Source organism: Pelophylax lessonae, assembly GCF_965119305.1.
Source record: "Pelophylax lessonae genome assembly, chromosome: 6".
Lineage (NCBI taxonomy): Eukaryota > Metazoa > Chordata > Amphibia > Anura > Ranidae > Pelophylax > Pelophylax lessonae.
In genome coordinates this window covers 216,243,544-216,264,518 of record NC_138773.1, presented here as the reverse complement: position 1 = coordinate 216,264,518, position 20,975 = coordinate 216,243,544, and the positions used below count along the sequence as shown (strand labels likewise).

Genomic DNA, 20,975 nt, shown 5'->3' with positions numbered 1-20,975 from the left:
CACAGGAAGTGGACTAGCGATTAGAAATAGGAATAGTGGTAGAAAACAGTAAAATAAATTAAGCTGTGAGCAACAGGTCAGGGCTAATCACTCAGATCTGGGCTATGATTTGTGTACTGAACACTCTTAGGAAACAGGATGTAGCTTTATGTGGTCTCAGAGTCTAAGAAGTTCCAATCTTGTTTAAATAATATGTAGGAAGAAAAGAATAAGATATACAATTGTTGTGTTTCTCTTTTTTTCACAACTACCTTTATACCTACAGGTTATTTTATTCTTGATCAGTATTAATATATTTTGATGTAGGTTATTAATAATAATATACATGGAGAAACTGATAGACTGGTGGTGATAGAATGGTGGTGTTATCCTGGCATGGTGACAGTGCCTTTGCAGTAACGTCAGAGTGATGGGGCCTATGCCAATGAAGGGGTTTGTGCCTTCTGTTACTATACCAACAAAACCATGAACAATTATTTTGTTGTCATGGCTGTTGAACTGCCACTAGTCCCTCTGTCAACAAGATAATAAAGCAGATTAGACCCATGCTATGGCAATGGAGGGATCTTCAATTTAGGGATGGATGTGTTTGCACAACTACATGGTGATTGGGAAAGCTGCATCTTTTGTTATAGGAATGGAAGGGTTGCCATGGTAATGGAATGGGATACATATGATTGCCATGATGATAGAGGGCTTTGTCATGGCACTGTTGCCATGGTGACAGAGAAATTAGCACCATTTCCACACCAATAGAGGGATCAGTTGCAGTTCATGTGCCTTGGTGATGTAGGAATCTGGCCCAGATTCATTGCCATGGCTATAGAGGGATTGGTCTTTTTTTTGACAAGGGGATCTGCCCCTATTGCAATTGTGATAGAGGAATTGATCATTCATTTGTTGCCATGGTGACTGATGCCTGTGAAATGTGTAAGTCCATTTTGGGGGTTGCTGATATAGGTAGAAAAAGCATGGCTCCAGATATTCTGTACAATGCTTTTAGTGCACAAATTACATGAACATAGTAAAAAAAAAAAAAGGCAAGCATTTGGCCATTAGCAGTGTAGTTATTCACTCCCGCCCTGTTGATATGGCAACAGAGGGATTTGTCTTAGTTCTGTTTGATATGGTAATTGAGAGATTGGTCAGTGTTCAAGTGCTATGGTCAATGAGGGATCGGTCATAGCTATTTTGGCATGGAAACCAAGGTTTCAACAGGGATGCCATAGCAGTAGAGGGGTTTGTCAAACTCCCATAGCAATAAGGGAGATGTTTATCCTTGTCTTGGCAGCAAAGGCACCGGTCACCATTTGGCTGCCAAAGAAGCAGAGGCATTAGCCCCATTTGGCATGGAGATAGAAGGATTGGTATTAGTTCAATTGCTATGGAAAAACAAAGGAAAAGTGTCCCTGGGGAATTTGGGTGGACAGAGCTGATCAGTCAGTATGAAACGTAGAGAGAAAAGTAAGGTAAAAATATATAATTTATTTAAACAAAGTTTTAAAATAGTACATCAAACATTTTATACATATGGTGGCAACACACATATATAAAAGCATGTGACATAATAGCACAATGTAGGTGGTTGTGCTCAGGTCTGTCGCGTGTATGACAGTGTTGGGGTATAACCACTGAATAACAATGCAGCAAAGAACATCCCAACATGTTTCGGAATCTGGAAATGATTCCTTCTTCAGGGTAATTTTATTGAGCATGCACCAGCCACAGTTACATCTGCAAGATATGATTATGGATATAAGATAACATCAAATTGAGGAATGTGCATTTCAAACAATCCATGTACATACTTATTGTTACAAAAGCATTATGCATTAAAATAATGTGGAGAGTGGCAACTGCACATCATACTCACCGCAACGCGACTGTGTCCAAAGAAAATTGCAGCCAACGATTATGTATGCACCGGTCTCAATTAAGGTGTTCTATTTCATCTCATAACAAGGAACAAACAAGAATTTTCACAGGTGCACCAGTCTAGACAGTTCTGAATGGTGACCAAAGGAGCTTCTAATGGTGAAGGTACTTGAAAGATCTCTCTATTTCCAAGTATCTAGGGTGACTAGGGATTGTCAGGCACTCCCATCTCTATTTTTTCCCCGAGGATGCTCACAGGGATCTTGCAAAGTGGGGGACCATCTGAAAAGTGAGAGTGGGGATAAGACATTGTATCTCGGCAACGGCAGGGGAGAGAAAAAAAAAAAGTTAGTTCAATTACTATGACAAAAAGAGATGTCAATGGTCTTGCCATAGTGATGGAGAGGTTGATAAATTTGCCTTGGTGATCAAGAAGCTGGTCATGGTCCAGTTTCCTTCAAAATGTTGTTGTGATGGAGGGATTATCTCAACTCCCAATGCTGATCAAAAACTTAGAAAGATCACTGTCCCTTATACATGGCAATTGAGGGATTAGTTGCAGTCAACAGAGGGATCTCTCCCCAATTGCCATAGTGACACGAGGATTGGACTTGATGCTGTTGCCATGATGATAAATGGATCCAATGAACAATGGATAGCCAGTACCAATGGATAGCTAAGTTGGAGGCACTCTTTCTATGGCAAGGGATCTAATGCCCTTAAAGTTTACATTGTCCCAATATATTGATATTGAAAATAAAACACAAGATCTTCTGAAACCTTTGTGGTTCTCTGTGATGTGGTATTTCAGTCTGTTTGTGGTTGTCTTTTGTTGCTCTGCCTTTCACCTGTGCTATCTTTATGCAGCTGTGCTGTCCACTCTCACAGCTGCCTTATGGTTCCCTTCATCACAGGCTCTCAACTCCTCATACCCCACACCAGCAAAGTCCAGTTCCCCACTTTCCTTTTTGTAGCACTCCTCCAGCCACCATTCTCCGTGGTCCAGTGGGGGGATCCTCCCTTCTGCGCGCTTCTCGAGACAGCACTGTTCTATCCAGCATCGGGAGACAGAGGGGCACGATGAGGTGCAGGTACAATGCCCAGACTGTGTAGCTCCATCTTATTTAAGGGCTGCTGGCCAGGGCTACGCTAATCTTTAATCCTATTTCATTTTGTGTCAGTGGTATACGTTGTCCATTTTAACACAAAAGCATCTATTTTATTTTTTTTTTTTAGTGGTCAAGAAACAGTATTTTTGTGACCTGCTCAATAAACAGTTTAGGACAACTTAATGAGAACACAGGTGCAACATTGGGACAGTCCTACCATTATTTTATTTTCCCCCATATTTCTTGGAAGTGTGACCTCTGGGTTTTGAGGTGAGCCGTAACCATCTGCTATGTGCAGTGTGGTGTGGGGATTTCACATTTCCCTTTGATTTTTTAAAAATTCTGTTTCAAAGTAAGTGCAGGTTGGCAGACTACCGGGGCAAGAGCAGAGCGTTTTCACTGAATTACTAGTTTTGCAGATTAATGACCTTTTGCTGAGCTTTGTAGCTATAGTTGAGTGATCTTACAAATAGGAGCTGAGTGAGTTAGTTGTTCCCAGTCAATGCTGTGGAACCAAGGAATGTCATTTATTTACACAGGTCATAGATCTACATCAGGGTTTCCTAATGGGCAAAATGGTTAAACTGGTACTCATAACTGGATTCTTCCGCTTTGAAATCTGCTTCATAAATTCTACGGTTATACATTTCCTTTGGTATAATGTATATGATGCATGCCAAAAGTTATGTTGTTAATTAACAGAAAAGTCAATTGCCAAGTGACAAATTCTTAGGAAGAAAATAATGTTGGGGGCTATAATAGAAGCAGGAATATTTGAGGCACCTTGTCCAGAAAGAAGACCTTGCAGCCAGTTATTTGTTCTGAGTGTGTTATGAACACTATATTACCAAATGTATTGGGACGCCTGCATTTACACGCACATGAACTTTAATGGCATCCCAGTCTTAGTCCATGGGGTTCAATATTGAGTTGGCCCACCACTTGCAGCTATACTAGCTTCAACTCTTCTGGGAAGGCTGTCCACAAGGTTTAGGAGTGTGTCTATGGGAATTTCTGACCATTTTTCCAGAAGCGAATTTGTAAGGTCAGAGAAGGCCTGGCTCGCAGTCTCTGCTCAAATTCATCTCAAAGGTGTTCTATTGGGTTGAGGTCAGGACTCTGTGCAGGCCAGTCAAGTTCCTCCACTCCAAACCCGCTCAACCATGTCTTTATCGACCTTGCTTTGTGCACTGGTGCGCAGTCATGTTGGAACAGGAAGGGGCCATCCCCAAACTGTTCCCACAAAGTTGGGAGCATGAAATTGTCCAAAATGTCTTGGTATGCTGACGCCTTAAGCGTTCCCTTCACTGGAACTAAGGGGCCAAGCCCAACCCCTGAAAAACAATCCCACACCATAATCCCTCCTCCACCAAATGATTTGGACCAGTGCACAAAGCAAGGTCCATTAAGACATGGATGAGCGAGTTTGGGGTGGAGAAACCTGACTGGCCTGCACAGAGTCCAGTCCTCACCCGGATCTCAACCTGATAGAACAACCTTGGGATGCATTAGACCGGCGACTGTGAGCCAGGCCTTCTCGTCCACATCAGTGCCTGACCTCACAAATGCGTTTCTGGAAAAATGGTCAAACATTCCCATAGACACACTCCTAAACTTTGTGAACAGCCTTCCCAGAAGAGCTGAACCTGTTATAACTGAAAAGGGTGGGCAAACTCAATATTGAACCCTATGGACTAAGACTGGGATGCCATTACATTTTATGTGCGTGTAAAGGCAGGCGCCCCAATACTTTTGGTAATATAGTGTATGTATAAAATTCTGCCCCAGGGATGCAACCAGCAGGTTTCTGTGCTCTCGCTATACGTTTTTTGCCCTTCTTTCTTTGGTTTCCTTTTAAAAAGAAAAAAAAAATGTGTAATTTGGTTCAGCCAATTTTATAAGCTACAGTGCCCTGAAAAAGTATTTATACCCCTTGAAATTTTCTACATTTTGTCATGTTACAACCAAAAACGTAAATGTATTTTATTGGGATTTTATGGGATAGAAAACACAAAGTGGCACATAATTGTGAAGTGGAAGGAAATTTTTTACAAATAAATATCTGAAAAGTGTGGCGTGCATTTGTATTCACCCTACCTGAGTCAATACTTTGTAGAACCACCTTTCACTGCAATTACAGCTGCAAATCTTTTTGGGTATGTCTTTATCAGCTTTGCACATCTGGAGATTGAAAATTTTGCCCATTCTTGTTTACAAAATAGCTCAAGCTCCGAAGATTGTATGGAGAGCGTCTGCGGACAGCAATTTTCAAGTCTTACCACAGATTCTCACTTGGATTTAGGTCTGGACATTGACTGGGCCACTCTAACACATGAATATGCTTTGATCTAAACCATTCCATTGTAGCTCTGGCTGTGTGTTTAGGGCAGTTGTCTTGCTTTAGGTGAATCTCCGCCCCAGTCTCAAGTCTTTTGCAGACACTAACAGGTTCTCTTTTAAGATTGCCATGTATTTGGCTCCATCCATCTTCCCACCAACTTTGATTAGCTTCCCTGTCCTTGCTCAAGAAAAGCATCCGCACAACATGATGCTGTCACCACCATGTTTCTCGGTGGGTGGGGGTGGTGTGTTTAGGGTTATGTGCCGTGTTAGTTTTCCACCACACATAGCGTTTTGCTATTAGGCCAAAAAGTTCAATTTTGGTCTCATCGTACCAGAGCACCTTCTTCAACATGTTTGCTGTGTCCCCCACATGGCTTCTCGCAAACTGCAAACCGGACATCTTATGGCTTTCTTTCAACAATGGCCTTCTTCTTGCCGCTCTTCCATAAAGGCCAAGTTTGTGGAGTGCACCACTAATAGGTTTCCTGTGGACTGTTTCTCCCACCTGAGCTGTGGATCTCTGCAAAGCCTTCAGAGTTACCATGGGCCTTTTTGGCTGCTTCTCTGATTAATGCTCTCCTTGCCTGGCCTGTTTAGGTGGATGGCCATGTCTTGGTAGGTTTGCAGTTGTGCCATAATCATTCCATTTTCAGATGATGGATTGAACAGTGCTCCATGAGATGTTCAAACCTTGGGATATTTTTTTTATAACCTAACCCTGCTTTAAACTTCTTTATCTGACCTGTCTGGTGTGGTCCTTGGCCTTCATGAAGCTGTTTGTTCTCTAAGGTTCTCTAACAAACCTCTGAGGGCTTCACACAGGTGGACCCTTTTTACTAATTAGGTGACCTCTGAAGGCAATTGTTCCACTATATTATATATATATATATATATATATATATATATATATATATATATATATATATATGTATATAGAATTTAGTTAGGGGTATCAGAGTAAGGGGGTTGAATACACACAAAATCCCAATAAAATTCATTTACGTTTTGGTTGTAACATGACAAAACGTGGAACATTTTAAGGGTTATGAATACTTTTTCAACTCACTGTAAAACAGGCTTCCAGACAGTACACAAGGAGTTGACTATTTAAATTTCCTCAATGTAATTAGAGCAACACAAGCTTTTGTAGTTGTAATTAGAGCAACGCGAGTTTTGATTTCATAGGGAAAAACCCACAGATCACTGTTGAAATCAGTTCTATGCTTCCTCCAATCAGTAAGTTAAGCTTGTTGGATTCACACCGATGTAGTAAAGTCTGATTGGCTAATAGTGATGCCCATTTCTCTCACAGTTTGAATGCTGAATGGGTGGGGGGGGGGGATTACAGGAGGTTAGTACAAAGACAGATTGATGAACTGTTTAAAATTACATTCAAGAGTTTGTAATAAACCCAAATGTTTTAATATTAATATTAGTATTCAGAACTGCACTAACAGTTTTTGCAGCGTTTTACAAAATAAAGAGAGAGAGCATACTTACAATAAAATTCAACACAAGAGGGTTAGGAGGGCCCTGCCATGAGAGCTTACAATCTAAAATAAATGAAATGTGTTTTTTTTTTAATCTGTCCACACTTATTTACCATGCCTGATGAAGAAACCTAAACCTACAGTCATGAGCACTTTGGAGATCTCTGTGCCTTGTCCTCCTCAGCTGAACTGTTCCACAAAAAAAATCGGATATCTTTCAGTTACTGGCAGCACTGAGGCCATCCTAGAAGGATGCTTTTCACCAGTCAGCCACTTAAAATTTCAAGAGATCTCTATGAATAAGCCCTGTAGGCAGGGCGAGACATGTCAGTGGAGCATAGCCAGGAGGAATTTAGGCTTAAGCTATATCTTTCTTTCTATATATAGTGGCTGGGTTACCAGTGTGTGTGGTGTTTCCACCTTCTGCCTTACAATTGCATTCAGCTAGGATAGATGAGTTTGTTTGAACGTCGGCACCTGACCTGTGCTTTGGACTGCAGTCTTGACGTGTTTTGAGCGTTGCTCCAAGTTTTTGTAAATGGTTCACATGGAAACGCGTGCTGCATATGTTGGTGGACTGTGGTACCACTCATAGTGACTAGCACCCCAATGCAAATTTCCAATACTGCTGCAATGTAGCACAATACTGCAGGTTGCAGTGAGCTGTATTGACCAAACTTGCTGCAGGTCTGATTTTTGGTTCGCAGGGCTGCCTTAATGTATGCTCATGAGCAATAAAACGTACAATATAGCACACTGTAGTGAACTGCCGCAAACTGCCCTGGTATGTTAAATTAAGTCATTATAACAAAGTTGAAGTGTTACTAAACCCACAACAGTTAAATCAGTCTATATGTATATGCAGTAAAGCATGCTTGTTATACTCCATGTGGAACCTAAGGGCTTAATCCACTGCATTGTGCAAAAAGGTTGTTTAATCCTGTCTTCTCTGTTCCTCCCCTTCTTTCAACATCTCTAAACCATCTCCTGATAGAACATAGGCCAGGGGATAAGCTGCACATGCTCAGTTTGGTGTTTTTTTTTTTTTTGTTGGGCGGAGTGCATCAGCAGAGGGCCAATCAGCACTGTCCCGACAGAGGGTCAGGGGTCCTGCAGTTTTATAGGACAATCACAGGACAATGAAATCTCCTCCTGCAAGCTTTAATCAGAAACTAATAGAGGTCACAAGACTGCTCTAACTGCTGATAAGAAAAGGTATTGAGTAGTTTGTATTTTCTAAATCTATTGCATTTCAATGTTCTGTGTACTTTGGGAGACCAGACATAGTGAATGCAGGCTCCTGGGTTTAGTAACACCAGAAAGGCACACAGAGGAGGCTTTTTTTTGGCTATTAAAGGTGATAACTGTTCCTACATGGGTAAAGCTCAAGTTCACATTGAAATGTGTGCTAAAGGAAAACCCAGTATTTTCTCTTAAACATAATAGAACACAAAAACGGCTAATTTCAAATGTAGCATTTTTTCTTTGAGAGATAAAAAGGTCAAGATAAAGAAAAAAAAAATGCATGCCTGTTAAAAACTTCTATAACAGACAAGAGCTGGCAAGTGGAGTTGGCACAAGGAAAAGGGTAGAGAGTTTGTGTGTGGTCACAATTACTGCGCTATATTTAGTGTGTGTGTATTTCCATTTACTTCACTCCGTCAGTGGTCACACAGCAGATTTTGCTTTAGACTGTGATTTTCACCAAAATAGAACATTGCTTCTTTCTTGTTATAGATAATTTGCTGCATATGGAATTGCATAGTTTGCATGTTTATTCAGAAGCAGTGCAAAGAGATTTGTTATGTCAATGCTAGCTATGATTGCTAAAAAAGGTTATTTGAGACTTGAACGTTATTGGTTCCTGCACACAATACGCTTTCTACTGTGTTCTAGCCTAAAAATTTCAAAGGTAACAACAGAGCAGAAGCAGCCATACACTAGAAGAATTTTTGTTCAAAAACCTTCATTCATTCGATTTTCGAATCGTTAGTGGGGTCCAATCAATGTCTGTTTTCGACCACAGTGAGGAAAATATTCTGCACTAACCAATGACACAACAAAGCTCCTAGTTCACTCCCTGGTCATCTCACGCCTCGACTACTGCAATTCCCTTCTCATTGGCTTACCTCTACACAGGCTATCCCCCCTTCAATCCATCATGAATGCTGCCGCCAGACTCATCCATCTTACCAATTGCTCAGTGTCCGCTACTCCTCTCTGTCAATCCCTCCACTGGCTTCCGCTCACCCAACTAATTAAATTCAAAATCCTAACAACAACTTGCAAAGCTGTCCACAATTTAGCCCCCAGCTACATCACTAGCATAGTCTCAAAATACCAACCTAATCACTCTCTTCGTTCCTCTCAAGACCTCCTGCTCTCTAGCTCCCTCGTCACATCCTCCCATGCTTGCCTCCAGGACTTTTCCAGAGCCTCTCCAATCCTTTGGAACTCCTTTCCCCAATCTGTCCGATAATCTCCTACTCTATTAACTTTTAGATGATCCCTGAAAACCCTCCTCTTCAGAGAAGCCTATCCTACCCGCACCTAACAACTGTACTTCCATTTTCTCCATCAGCTCATCCCCCAGTTATTGCCTTTTGTTTCACTTGACCCTCCTTTCTAGATTGTAAGCTCTAACGAGCAGGGCCCTCTAATTCCTCCTGTATTGAATTGTATTGTAACTGTATTGTCTTCCTTCATATTGTAAAGCGATGCGCAAACTGTTGGCGCTATATAAATCCTGTATAATAATAGTAAAATAATAATATTGGAACAAACAAGAGGAAAAAAAATTTGAACGAATTTCTAACAGTGAATGTGATTTTTGTTTGGGAAATTATATTCATTACAAAATTAATAATTAAAAGCAAATTATATTCATTAGAAAATGAATAATTAAAAGCAAATGGAATGTTGAAGAACTTTCAAACAACATTTATCAAGTCATCAAGTGTAAAGACTTTTTGTATGAACCTTCCTTCGAAATTCCACTATTGTGTGATCAGCTTTATTCTTCCTATCAGTCCTTGTGTCCCTGTGGAGCCCATCTGATTTTTTTAAACTGTATCTAACGCAACAGCAAAAAAATGATGACCCCTTGCAAGCAAATGACGCAGCCAATGATTATTTATCTTCTCCTTGTCTTGCAGAGTGCTCAGCTGACAGAAATGGTTAGTAGTCTGATGACCTCTTTCCCAGTCACTCTATCTCCTAAGCCCTGTGTTAAATCTCCCAACCGTGAATATGGAGCAGCTGCATTTCCAAGAGCTAGCAGGTTTGCATTATTTCAACAAATTATCATGTATGAAAAAGACAATCTCGTGAAGTAAGCTTCATATTTAAGGTGCATTTTTGCATTCTTATTTTCACAAGGGTTTCTTTTCTTTCAGAACACCAGTGCACAAGCCAGAATCTTTGTTCAATGGACTCGGTCAGAAGCAGGCGAAAAAGGAAAGGAAGAGTATCTATGCCAAAGCTCCCTCCACTTTTGGGGGCAGTTCAGCCCGTACCAGACCTCTACAACTGTATTACAAGAGAAATCTTTATAGGCTTGGCTCTGGATGCACAGTAAGTCTGAACTAGGCTTATTTTTAAATAAGATTTTAAATCTGTATTTCGCATTTGTTTTTACACTATTTATATAAAATTGTTTTACGAATAATACAGCATTCATTATTAACATAGGATTCCCAGAGCACTGTGGGTTTTCCATAGAGACAGCACACAGCTAGCTGCCATAACCCACCTATATAGTTTTTTTCTTGTGGACTATTTGGCATCTGCTAAAAGTGATCCAGGCTAATCGCTCTCTTCGTTCCTCTCAAAACCTCCTGCTCTCTACTCCCTCGTCACCTCCTCCCATGCTCACCTCCAGGACTTTACCAGAGCCTCCCCAATCCTATGGAACTCCTTACCCTGATCTGTCTGATTATCTCCTACTCTATTAGCTTTTAGACGATCCCTAAAACCCTCCTCTACAGAGAAGCCTATTCTACCCACACCGAACAACTAGAATAGTCTATAGTGCAACCAGAGTAAATTTAAGTGCAGACTGGAGTTTATCGTAATTGGAGGTGATCTATCGGTCATCTTTTAGAATGCCAGGCTACCATATCCATGATGTCTTTTCTTCCTGGCTCAGATGATGCTGATTTCCAGGGCAGATGTGTTTTTTTAGAAGAAGAAGCCAGTGAGAGATCACCCATGAAGCCAATGAACTGATTGTCAAAATTTTCTGATATGGGCCTGCACATGCCATAATAAGGGTATGAACTCTCCTAAGTGTAGTGCTCACCCTCGAAGTAGCTGCTGATTGTATCTGTCCTCCTAGACTGTCAAGACTTAAACAGTTCCTTAGTTGTCCCATAGCACCTACCTACCCAGCTATGGTGACCAATGAATTGAGTTAATTGACACAATTGATCCTTTGCTCACAGATAATTTTTTTTAGCAGCTTGGGGGGAGAGAAGGTTAGGGCACAGGAAACCCCTGAGGTCACAGAACATTCTGGTAATTGTGGAAAAAAAAGGGATGAAACATACTGTCAGCCTTCACAGGTAAAGAAGCTTTAAGTCAGCTGGGCATCTTGTGAGTTCAAACTCCTGGCTGTAGAGTAGCTGATGTAGAAAACTCTCAGACAAGACAATATACTGGAGACGAGGTCCCAACTATCCCAGCCAAAGTTACTCCATGGTTAATTTTTTCAGGCAGAGTTCCTCTCCCCCAGGCATGACCTTATTCAGTTAGACATTGTGAGCCTAGGCCCTGGACTCTGGCCTGTTGCAGCACATGGTTGCCTTAGGCAGCAGGCCTAAAAGGTCTAGACATCCAACATATACCCTCCCCAAGGCAGGGGCCTGGGGGGGAGGAGAGCTTCACAAGGTTACACTCAAATATATCCTCTCCCAGCCCACCCCCCTGGCTATAAAGCTCCTAGTGGTTTGAGTGCAGGGTATAAATATTCATAACCCAACATTTTTTAATCTTCTTGTTCTAATGCCGGGGACACTTTACATTTTATGTCTGCCAGGTCTCCTACTTACAAGCCTCAACTATGCTTAGCCACTTTACAAATTCTTCCACCATACAAATTAAATTCTGTCACTGTAGTTTCTCTAGATACAAACGCTCATTCCTTAGTTCATCTATCCAACAGTTCATTATCTTGTTTTAACATTAAAATGAGCTTGTGCTTTTGCTCCTGCAGGACAAACACCAGGTTCACTTTAGTGCCTGTCCCTGCAGCAGCTTATACTCCCCTCCCCTTCACTCCTTTTCTGCTCCATTCCCACCAGGAGTGAAAATACCTAGTTAGGTAGTGGGCCCCTTCATATTGCAGGTGTAAATGCTCATTGTGTCTAGGGCAGTGTTGCCAACCGTCAGTATTTTTACTGGCAGCCAGTAAAAAAGGGCACTTTTTTTCCCAGTAAATGCCAGTAGCAGGAAAAGGTTGCCAGTAAAAAAATATGGTGTGATGCTCGGCTCGGAACTGCACATACACAGTTCCAGTCCAAAGCCGGCCAAGACCATTCATGCCTGCTACAGTGTGTTCAGGCAGCACCGGCAAGAGGTGGGTCTGGCGGAGGTGTCATGTGATGTCATGGTGCAAGGGAGCCATTTGTGTGTGCCTGCCCATTCTAATTTCTTGTCCTTCAGAGTCTTGTGCCTAAGCTTCTTACTTACTATATCGAAAAAAAAAAAAAAAAAAAGTTTTTTTTGTTAATATCTAACTTAAATCACATTCTGATTGCATACTTGTTTGTAGCCTACATACTGAAATTTGCATTTAAAACTGTAATTACTCTTCCATTCATTGACGGACACCGCTCCTGATCTTCTTAACCATTGGGTTATACTGCCCCCTACAGGAGTAGGACACTAGGCAGAAAAAAAATCTGACCATGCCTTTGGGCAGTCCCAGGGGGTATACTCCCTCTCTCTGCTATAGGTACTCAGTTTTTTTCTGCCTAGTCAGGAGTAAGGACCTAGTTCCTTGCTGGGATCTCTGGTCCTGGCAATTTTTTTCTTTTTAGATAGATTTTTTTTTCCTGTTTTTTTCCTGTGAGATCTACAATCAAGTGCCAGACTGGGCGATGGGCTGGATAATCTAGATCCAATGGTCATCCCAGTCTGACCAGGGAGCGCACCCAGACCTCAGCTCCGCGCTATGCGGCTGAGTCATAGCCTTACCGGACGGGGGCTGGCCCTCGAGTTAAATGTCGTGCGAGGTTGCATACGAGTCTTGGCCCGAGTCGCAGCGTTCCTCCTGGCCAACAGCAGTGTTGGGGTAACGAGTTACAAAGTAACGGATTACAGTAGCTACAATAATTTTTTTGGTAACGAAGTAACGTAACTAGTTACAATATTAATATTGGTAACTACACTACTTTACTAGGCTATAGGAGGTAACTACACTACTTTACTAGGCTATAGGAAAGCGCTTTCGTGCGTTACCCAAGCCGTGCGATACAATTGTTATTTCAAAGAATAGAGAGGGATGAAGTTTATGACTTTATGTTGCACTTTATGTTTTATTCTGTTTTTTCAGGTTTTGTTCTCATGTTTCTCAAAGCCTGTGTTTATACAATAAACTCTATGCAGAAATAGTGTCATGTATCTTCTTCTACACGGTCAATTAGGAAAAAGGAAGGTAAAGTAATAAGTAGTGAAGTTACTTTTCAAATGCAGTAACTAGTAAAGTAATCTCGTTACAATTTACAGAAGTAACTAACAACTAGTAACTAGTTACATTTTTTTGAGTAACTGCCCCAACACTGGCCAACAGCCACCCATTTCGATGGCGAGGGGTTCTGTCTGGAGCGCTGCCTGCCTGGTTCCTGATATGATGAGTAGCTGTCCCTCCCTCTCCCCCTGGAGGGTTTTGGGGTGGATGTGGGCCCCTCCATGGGACAGTCGGACCCCCAGCTTCCCCTCCTTCCCGTCAGGCACCCCCTTCATCTGTTCCCCAATCCACTTATGCTGGGGCTGTGTGGGTGGACTGGTCCACCTTCTGGGGTGGAGGCAGGGCTCTATGCTGGCAATGGGGTGGGGGGGTGCGCCACCGGTGACCGGACAATTGGCTGTGCGGGGGGGGCTATACCTGGTGGGGGTTCTGCCAGGGTCCCTCGTCCTGCCTGGGCCTGTCCTTCAGGCCTGGGTCCCTGGGAGGCTTGTGGTGCCTCGTCTGGCCGCCATTTTGTAGTAGCCAAAATGCCAATGCACGGCGGCCATGTTTGTGTAGTCTAGTGCCCATTTTGCGGTGGTCTGCCATAGAAAACAGCAGGGGCCCTGTCTATGGAGCCTTCTGGGCGGAGTTTTTTTGGCCGTGGGAGCCCCTCCTCATCCCCTGGTGCTGACTCCTGGAGTCTTTTGTATCCCGGGTAGAGGTGGCTTTTGGGTGATGGGCTGGCATAAAGCACCCCGCCTTTCCCTGCTTCATCTGTCTCTTCAGCTCCTGAATCTTATTCGGCCGCCATGGACGTGGGTCACCCTGCTGGATCTGCGACCACGTGCCCTGAATCCTCCACTTCTGCAACTGCGCATGAAAAGGCGCTGGTGGACGCATTGATTGTATCTGTACTTGAGGCTTAAAGTTGGAGGACGCAGCTGCAACGGAGGTGCAGGTTCCCTTTTGCACTCTAAAGCCATCCAGAGCGGCAAAGGATTTCCCTTTCTCCTCCTACTTTGACAGAATGGTTGACCAAAGCATCCCCTTGGGGCCCCTGAGTGAGTTGCTAGGCGATACCCCAATGAGTAGTCCCTTCTTAAGAAGTAGACTGTTCCACCGGTGGTGGACCCTCCGGTTTCCAGATTAAACAAGGCAACCATGATTCCAGTTGAAGAGCCCCTGGTCTTTACGGACCTGGCTGACAGGAAGGCGGAGGCTGTGGCCCACAATATGTACACCCTGACTGGTTCAGGATTGAGGCTGATATTCACCATTGCCCTGGTGTCGCAGACCAAATGGGCTAAGCTTTTGCGTTGTGACCTAGAGGGGATGTAGCTCACCCCTGCCTTTGCTGAAATGGCGGACCAGCTGGTCTCGGGGCTGCAGTTTATCTGTGATGTCACTTTGGATGCTGCTCCCCTAGTGGCTCGGCTGTCTGTTTCGGCAGCAGTCCTTTGGCATGCCTTTTGGCTCAAATGCTGGTCTGCGGACCAGACTTCTAAAAAATCTTTCAAGGAGATCGCCTGTTTGGTGCTACCCTGGATGACATCAATAAAGGTCTCACAGGGGGGGTGAGTACCTTTCTTCCGCAGGCTACTAAGGGCACACACATCTCCGTTTTGAGAGGACTGCACAATCTTCCGTGCCCCGTGTATATACCCACATGGATGTGCTGTGAGTTTCACCCAGTAACAGTGGGTCATTTACTTTCATCAATTTCCATCCAAGTACGTTTTCCATTGTGCTATTCGATGCATCCATAGGTCATTACATACCACCTGGCAACCGTACCGAGCTCATTGTTCGATACATGTCTGGTGGTATGTGAGGTCACGTATGAGATATATACTAGTATCTGGTTTTCTTGTCTTTATTCACCCTTGAGTGTATTAGCCAGTCCAGAAATATTACTAGATCATCCTCATCCGGTATTGACCGGCTCCAGTCTCTACTGTTACATGTGTCTTATGCCACTTTTTATTACATGTTTTTTTTAACAATGTCCAAACAGTGTATCTCTCCATTGCCTTGTATTTAATCTTTTTTTCTCATTTTTTATTGGCACAAGTGCCTAAATAAAATTTACCGTTTTGCACTAATTTCCTTGCTCGAGTATCCTTAGTTGGCTTTCCGTGGGAGTGCTCCATGTTGGATCACTACCACAATTTTTGTTTTTGCATTATTATATATACCAACGGTTACTCTATGCTTTTTCTCTAGTCCTAGCTGTGCCACCATACACAATTGGGTGACTAGGCATATAATATGTTCCAGTACTTTTGAGGCCCACTACGGATTACCATATATCCTGTTCTGTTTACTAAGGGCAAGGACCTTCGTCGTAGATGCGGGCCCTTCTCGGGTCATAAGAAGTTTTTTCGCCCCTCAGGGTCGATTGACAAGGGATCGAAGCTCTTTGGGGCCTCCTCTGCAGGATCCAAGTGAACTTGGTCTGGCAAGTCAAGAGCGGGCTTCTCCAGACCAGCGGACAAGGCCCCTTCAGCTGAAAGGTGCGCCCTCACCCGTATATGGGGTGGGGGATGTCTTCGCTGGTTCGTTCCCAGACCCGTGGACTTCCCTGGTACAAGACAAGTAGGTCCACGAGGTCATACGGTCCTGCTACAAGATTGAGTTTCGTTTTTACTCTGCGGTAAGGTTCTTCCTTCAAACGTGCGACTGTCCCCAGTCTCCTTACAGGTTCTTTTTGGGGCGGTGCAAGACCTTTTACTTCAAAGGATGATTGTCCCGGTTCCGACTTTGGAAAGTTTTCAGGAGTTTTTACTCCAACCTGTTTACTTGTAACCTGCTCTGGTGGAAAACCTGGAAATCACCATATGAACTTTGAGGGCGTTTGGCTGGATTCTAAATTTTCAGGATTCTGCTCTGGTTCCGTCCACAAAGCTGGACTACCTGGGTCTGACTTTGGACTCGGCCTTAGCCAGAGTGCTCCTTCCTCTGGACAAACTCCCAGAAACTGCAGGCTGCAATTTGTCTCCTGCTGTCCAGCAGATGGTCATCCCTCCGGACTTGCCTGCGGGTGCTGGGCCTGATGGTGTCTACCTTCAAGGATGTTCCGTATGCACAGTTCCATACAAGGCCCCTGCAAGGGAGATTCTGGCTAAATGGGACAAGAAATTGCAGTCTCTGGACAATCAGACCTGGCTGAGCTTGAGGAACAAAAGAGTCCTTGATATGGTTGCTTAGTTCTCCGGCGCTTCGGCTGGGCAAATCCTTTCTTCCCTTGCTGGGAAGGTGTCCTCTGCAAAAATTCTGTTCAGGGGATCTGGACACTGGAAGAGTCCAGACTACTCAACAATGTCTTGGAACTCTGAGCGATCAGACTGTCTTCAGAGATGTCAGTGCACATTCAATCGGACAATGCCACGGCCGTGGCTTATGTCAATAACCAGGGGGTTATAGAAGTGTCCTGGCCGCTCTGGAGGTAGCCGGTATTCTAAAGTGGGCAGACTGGTTTGTTCCAGCCCTCAACGCTGTACACATTCCAGAGGTGGAAAACTGGCAGGCGGATTACCTCAGTCGGCAGGCGTTGGAGCAAGGGGAGTGGTCCCTTCATTCAGAGGTGTTATATCAGTTGTGTCTCCATTGGGGCATCCCCAAGGTGGATCTGTTGGCGTCTTGGCTCAACAGAAAGGTGCAGGGGTTAGTGGCTCGTGAAGGGATTCTCTGGTGGACTCCACAGATGCGCTGGTGGCCCCGTGGGGTCAGTATCATCTGATTTATGCCTTCCCTCCTCCCAAGCTTCTGCCAAGGCAGGATCGAGGCAGAAGGTATTCCGGTCATCTTAGTGGCCCTGGACTGGCCTCGCCGGGCTTGGTACGCCGATCTTGTGTGGCTGGTCGCCAACGTTCCTTGGAAGCTTCCTCTCAGGGGGAATCTGCTGTCCCAAGTACCAATCTTCCATCCTCTTTACAGTGGCTGACTTTGACGACTTGGCTGTTGAACTCCAGGTGCTGTTGGATAGAGGTTTTGACTGAGTCTGTGATTCCAACGCTGGTAAAAGCTAAGAAATCTACTTCTAGGAAGATCTACCATCGTACAAGGAAGACGAACATTGTGTGGCTCTTGGGGTTCATCCTTGCTCTTTTTCGGTGGCTCGGATCTTGACCCTCCTTCAATGGGGGGGGGGGGGGGGTTGAGCAGAAACTGGCCTTAAGTACTATCAAGGGTCAGGTCTCAGCCTTAGCTGTCTTCTTTTAATGGTCCTTGGCCACATACTCCCTGGTACATACTTTTGTTCAGGGAGTTAGGCACTTGACCCCTCCAGTGCGGACTCTGTTGCTGCCTTGGGACCTCAATTTGGTGCTCTGTCTTCCAGAAGCCTCCTTTAGAGAATCTTCCAGCGATTCCCCTGCTTACATTGTCCCTGAAGGTGGCCTTTTTGGTGGCTTTCACCTCTGCACGCAGGGTGTCGGAATTGGCAGTGTTATCCTGTCGTTCACCTTGGTGGTTCACAGAGAAAAGGTGGTTCTTCGCCACTGTCCATCATTCCTTCCTCAAGTTGTCTCTTATTTTCATTTGCATAAAAACTTTGTGTTGCCTTCTCTGTGTCCCAGGCCAAAACATCCGAAGAAAATTGCTTTGCATGCTTTGGATGTGGTCTGGGCAATTAGGTTGTACTCGGCAGCTACAGAGTCTTTTAGGAAGTCAGACTCACTATTTGTGCTCACAGATGGGCCTTGGAAAGGGTTGTCCTCTTCCTCTGTGACCATTTCCAGATGAATCGAACAAACGGTGGTTCAGGTCTATTCTATCAAGTGTCAGGTTCCTCATCTCTCTCTGTCAAGGCACATTCTACTTAGGCGCATAGTGCCTCCTGGCCTTACGTCATCAGGCGTCAATGACGCAGGTTTGCAAGGCAGACACCTGGTCGTCGGTGCACACTTTCACAAAGTTCTATAAAGTGGATGCGTTGGCATCTGCGGATGCTTCCTTTGGCCGCAAGGTTTTTGCAGGCTGCTGTTTAGGATTGTGTCCTCTTTGAGGATGTATTGTTTTTTTCAGGTGAGCCCCAGTTGTTTTGGTTGAGCACCTGTTTACCTGGTTGGCTATAGTCAGCCTTGGGAGTTTCTTTTTCGTTGTTCCCACCCCGCATGTTTAACACTGCTTTTGGACATCCCAGTGGTTAAGAAGATCAGGAGCTGTGCTTGTCAATGGACGAAAGAGAAAATGGGATATTTGATTTACTGTAAAATCCTTTCTCTGATGTTTATTAATGGACACTGCACCCACCACGCTGTGGAGTTGTAATTCCTCTGACACTGCTTGTAACAAAACTGATTACCTATAGTAGAGAGGGAGTATATCCCCTGGGACTGCCTATAGGCGTAGTCAGACTTTTTTCTGCCTAGTGTCCTACTCCCGTTGGGGGCAGTATAACCCAATGGTTAAGAAGATCAGGAGCTGTGTCTGTCAATGAACTTTAGAGAAATGGATTTTACGGTAAGTCAAAAATCCCATTTTTGTAACTTTTAGAAATGGCAGTAAAAATGTAGCAGTGCCAGTAAAAATTTACTGAAACCTGGGTGTCATGTCAGTATATTTAATTCTAGTAGGTTGGCAACGCTGGTCTGGGGGTACAGGAATAAGGAGAAATACTTGCTTTATTCTGCGCTTCAGCATTGTGATCAGTTCCCCGGAGATGCCTCTCTAAGCCGCTTACGCTGTTGACACATGCTCGCCCCCACCACATACAATACAGGGTTAATAGCCCTGCATTGTAGGTGATGACATTGAGGGACCACCCAGAGTACCAGGCAGAGAAAGAGGACAGCGCTTGAGCCAGCCAGAGCTGTGGGTATGGTAAGTATTAGAGCTGTTTCATCTCCTCCTTAGACTTAAAGGGCATTTTAAACCTTCCAATGCAGGGGGGGAACTGTAAGGGTATTTTTTTTTCTAACTCCAGGAGTTTGGCTTCAACTTGTATAGTTCATAAAGGACCTCTACACAGTTTATGCAGAAGTAAAGAAAAACAGTTGGAACTTTTTTTTTTAATGTGCAACCATCCCTTAGGGAAATGTTGATTAATATGGTTGCTGATAAACGACATTCTGTAATACTGTCTTAAGTTTTTAAGATGCACCCCCCCCCCCCCCCCCCGGTGGATATAAATAGTATAAAGAGAATAAAATGACAGGTGCTGTGATACTGCAGATATATGCAGAAATGCTTCAATGTTCTGAACTTTGGGATAAAAGGCTTGAGCCTATGGTGCAGATCCGGGAAATGCTGAAAATACATTGATAAATGATTCACAGTTTAACCTGAACAAATAACTGATTCACTCTACTTTATAAATTCCCTCATTGTTTCTATATTTAGCTGTAATTTGTGAGTACGGGAGGCCACATACGTATCACAATTCCTGTGCAGTAACTGAAAATCTGCAATCACGTTTTTTTCAGCAGTGAAAAATGTGACGTTTCTTGAGTTGTTATAGGAGCTATTTAGATATGAATATAAATAATAAATTGATTTAAAGCCCAATTCTGTGCTCGGTGCCTGCCAGTGGATCAATTAAAGCCAAATCCCATGTCTAGATTTTCCAGCTTGGACCAATGTAAGTATGTATGTGCCATACCTGTGAGATGCCTATTGGAACTGGAGATCATTGTAGTAGGTGCTGCTACTGCAATGTTTGTTGTCATATTTGGGTCCCTTGCTGAGCGACTGCCCCACTACATAGTGAACACAGGGAGTCACTTGCTTGGCAAGGGAACCATTCACAGTACTCCTTGCATTTTTCACAATGATTGCAAAGCATTCTCTGAATAGACGAGGTGGAGATTGTTAGGTCACCTCCCCGCCTCTCCACCTCATTTAATCAGAGAACTCCTTACATTCATTGAGAAAAATGCAAGGCGTTCTGTATGCATGCAACCCAGGTGACCCCCTGTGGTTACTATGCAGCAGTACAGCTGCTTGGTGGCAATCGCTGTAGTAACAGCACCACTTCAGGTTTTTCCAGCTTCCACGGGAATCCCACCGGTATGGTATATGCATAATTACATAGGTCCATCATGCTTGACCAGTTTAACTAAGCTAAACAAACCATACCTAAATTTCAGCTTTAAAGTGATTTGTAACGCTTTTTTTTCCCAAAAAAATCATAAGCATGTTATACTTACCTGCTCTGTGCAGTGGTTTTGCACAGAACAGCCTGGATCCTCGTCTTATCGGGTCCCACGCCAGCGCTCCTGGCTCCTCTCTCCTGTTGGGTGCCCCCACAGCAAGTAGCTTGCTATGGGGGCACCGCATCAAGACGCTGCTCTGTGTGTCCATTCACACACAGAGCCGCAGTTTGGCCCCACCCCCTCCTTCTGATTGACAGCCATTGGCTCCCGCTGCTGCCAATAGCCAATCGGGAGTGTGAGTCCCCAGAGAGGCAAGGCTCTTGTGGACAGCACTGGATGGAGAGGGGGCTTGGGTAAGTATTAGGTGAGGCTGATGCAAACAGAACGTTTTTTA

At 44.0% G+C, this 20,975-nt stretch overlaps 1 protein-coding gene across 2 annotated transcripts in view; it reads left to right on the top strand.

Moving 5' to 3' along the window:
• The window catches only part of KANSL1L (KAT8 regulatory NSL complex subunit 1 like), a 147,028-nt gene that overhangs the window by 65,879 nt on the left and 60,174 nt on the right, over positions 1-20,975 (top strand). For both annotated transcript variants that reach the window (XM_082261898.1, XM_082261899.1), the window contains exons 5-6: positions 9,973-10,097; positions 10,213-10,390. In XM_082261898.1, the coding sequence (XP_082118024.1) occupies positions 9,973-10,097; positions 10,213-10,390 (303 nt within the window). The remainder of the gene's footprint in view (positions 1-9,972; positions 10,098-10,212; positions 10,391-20,975) is intronic.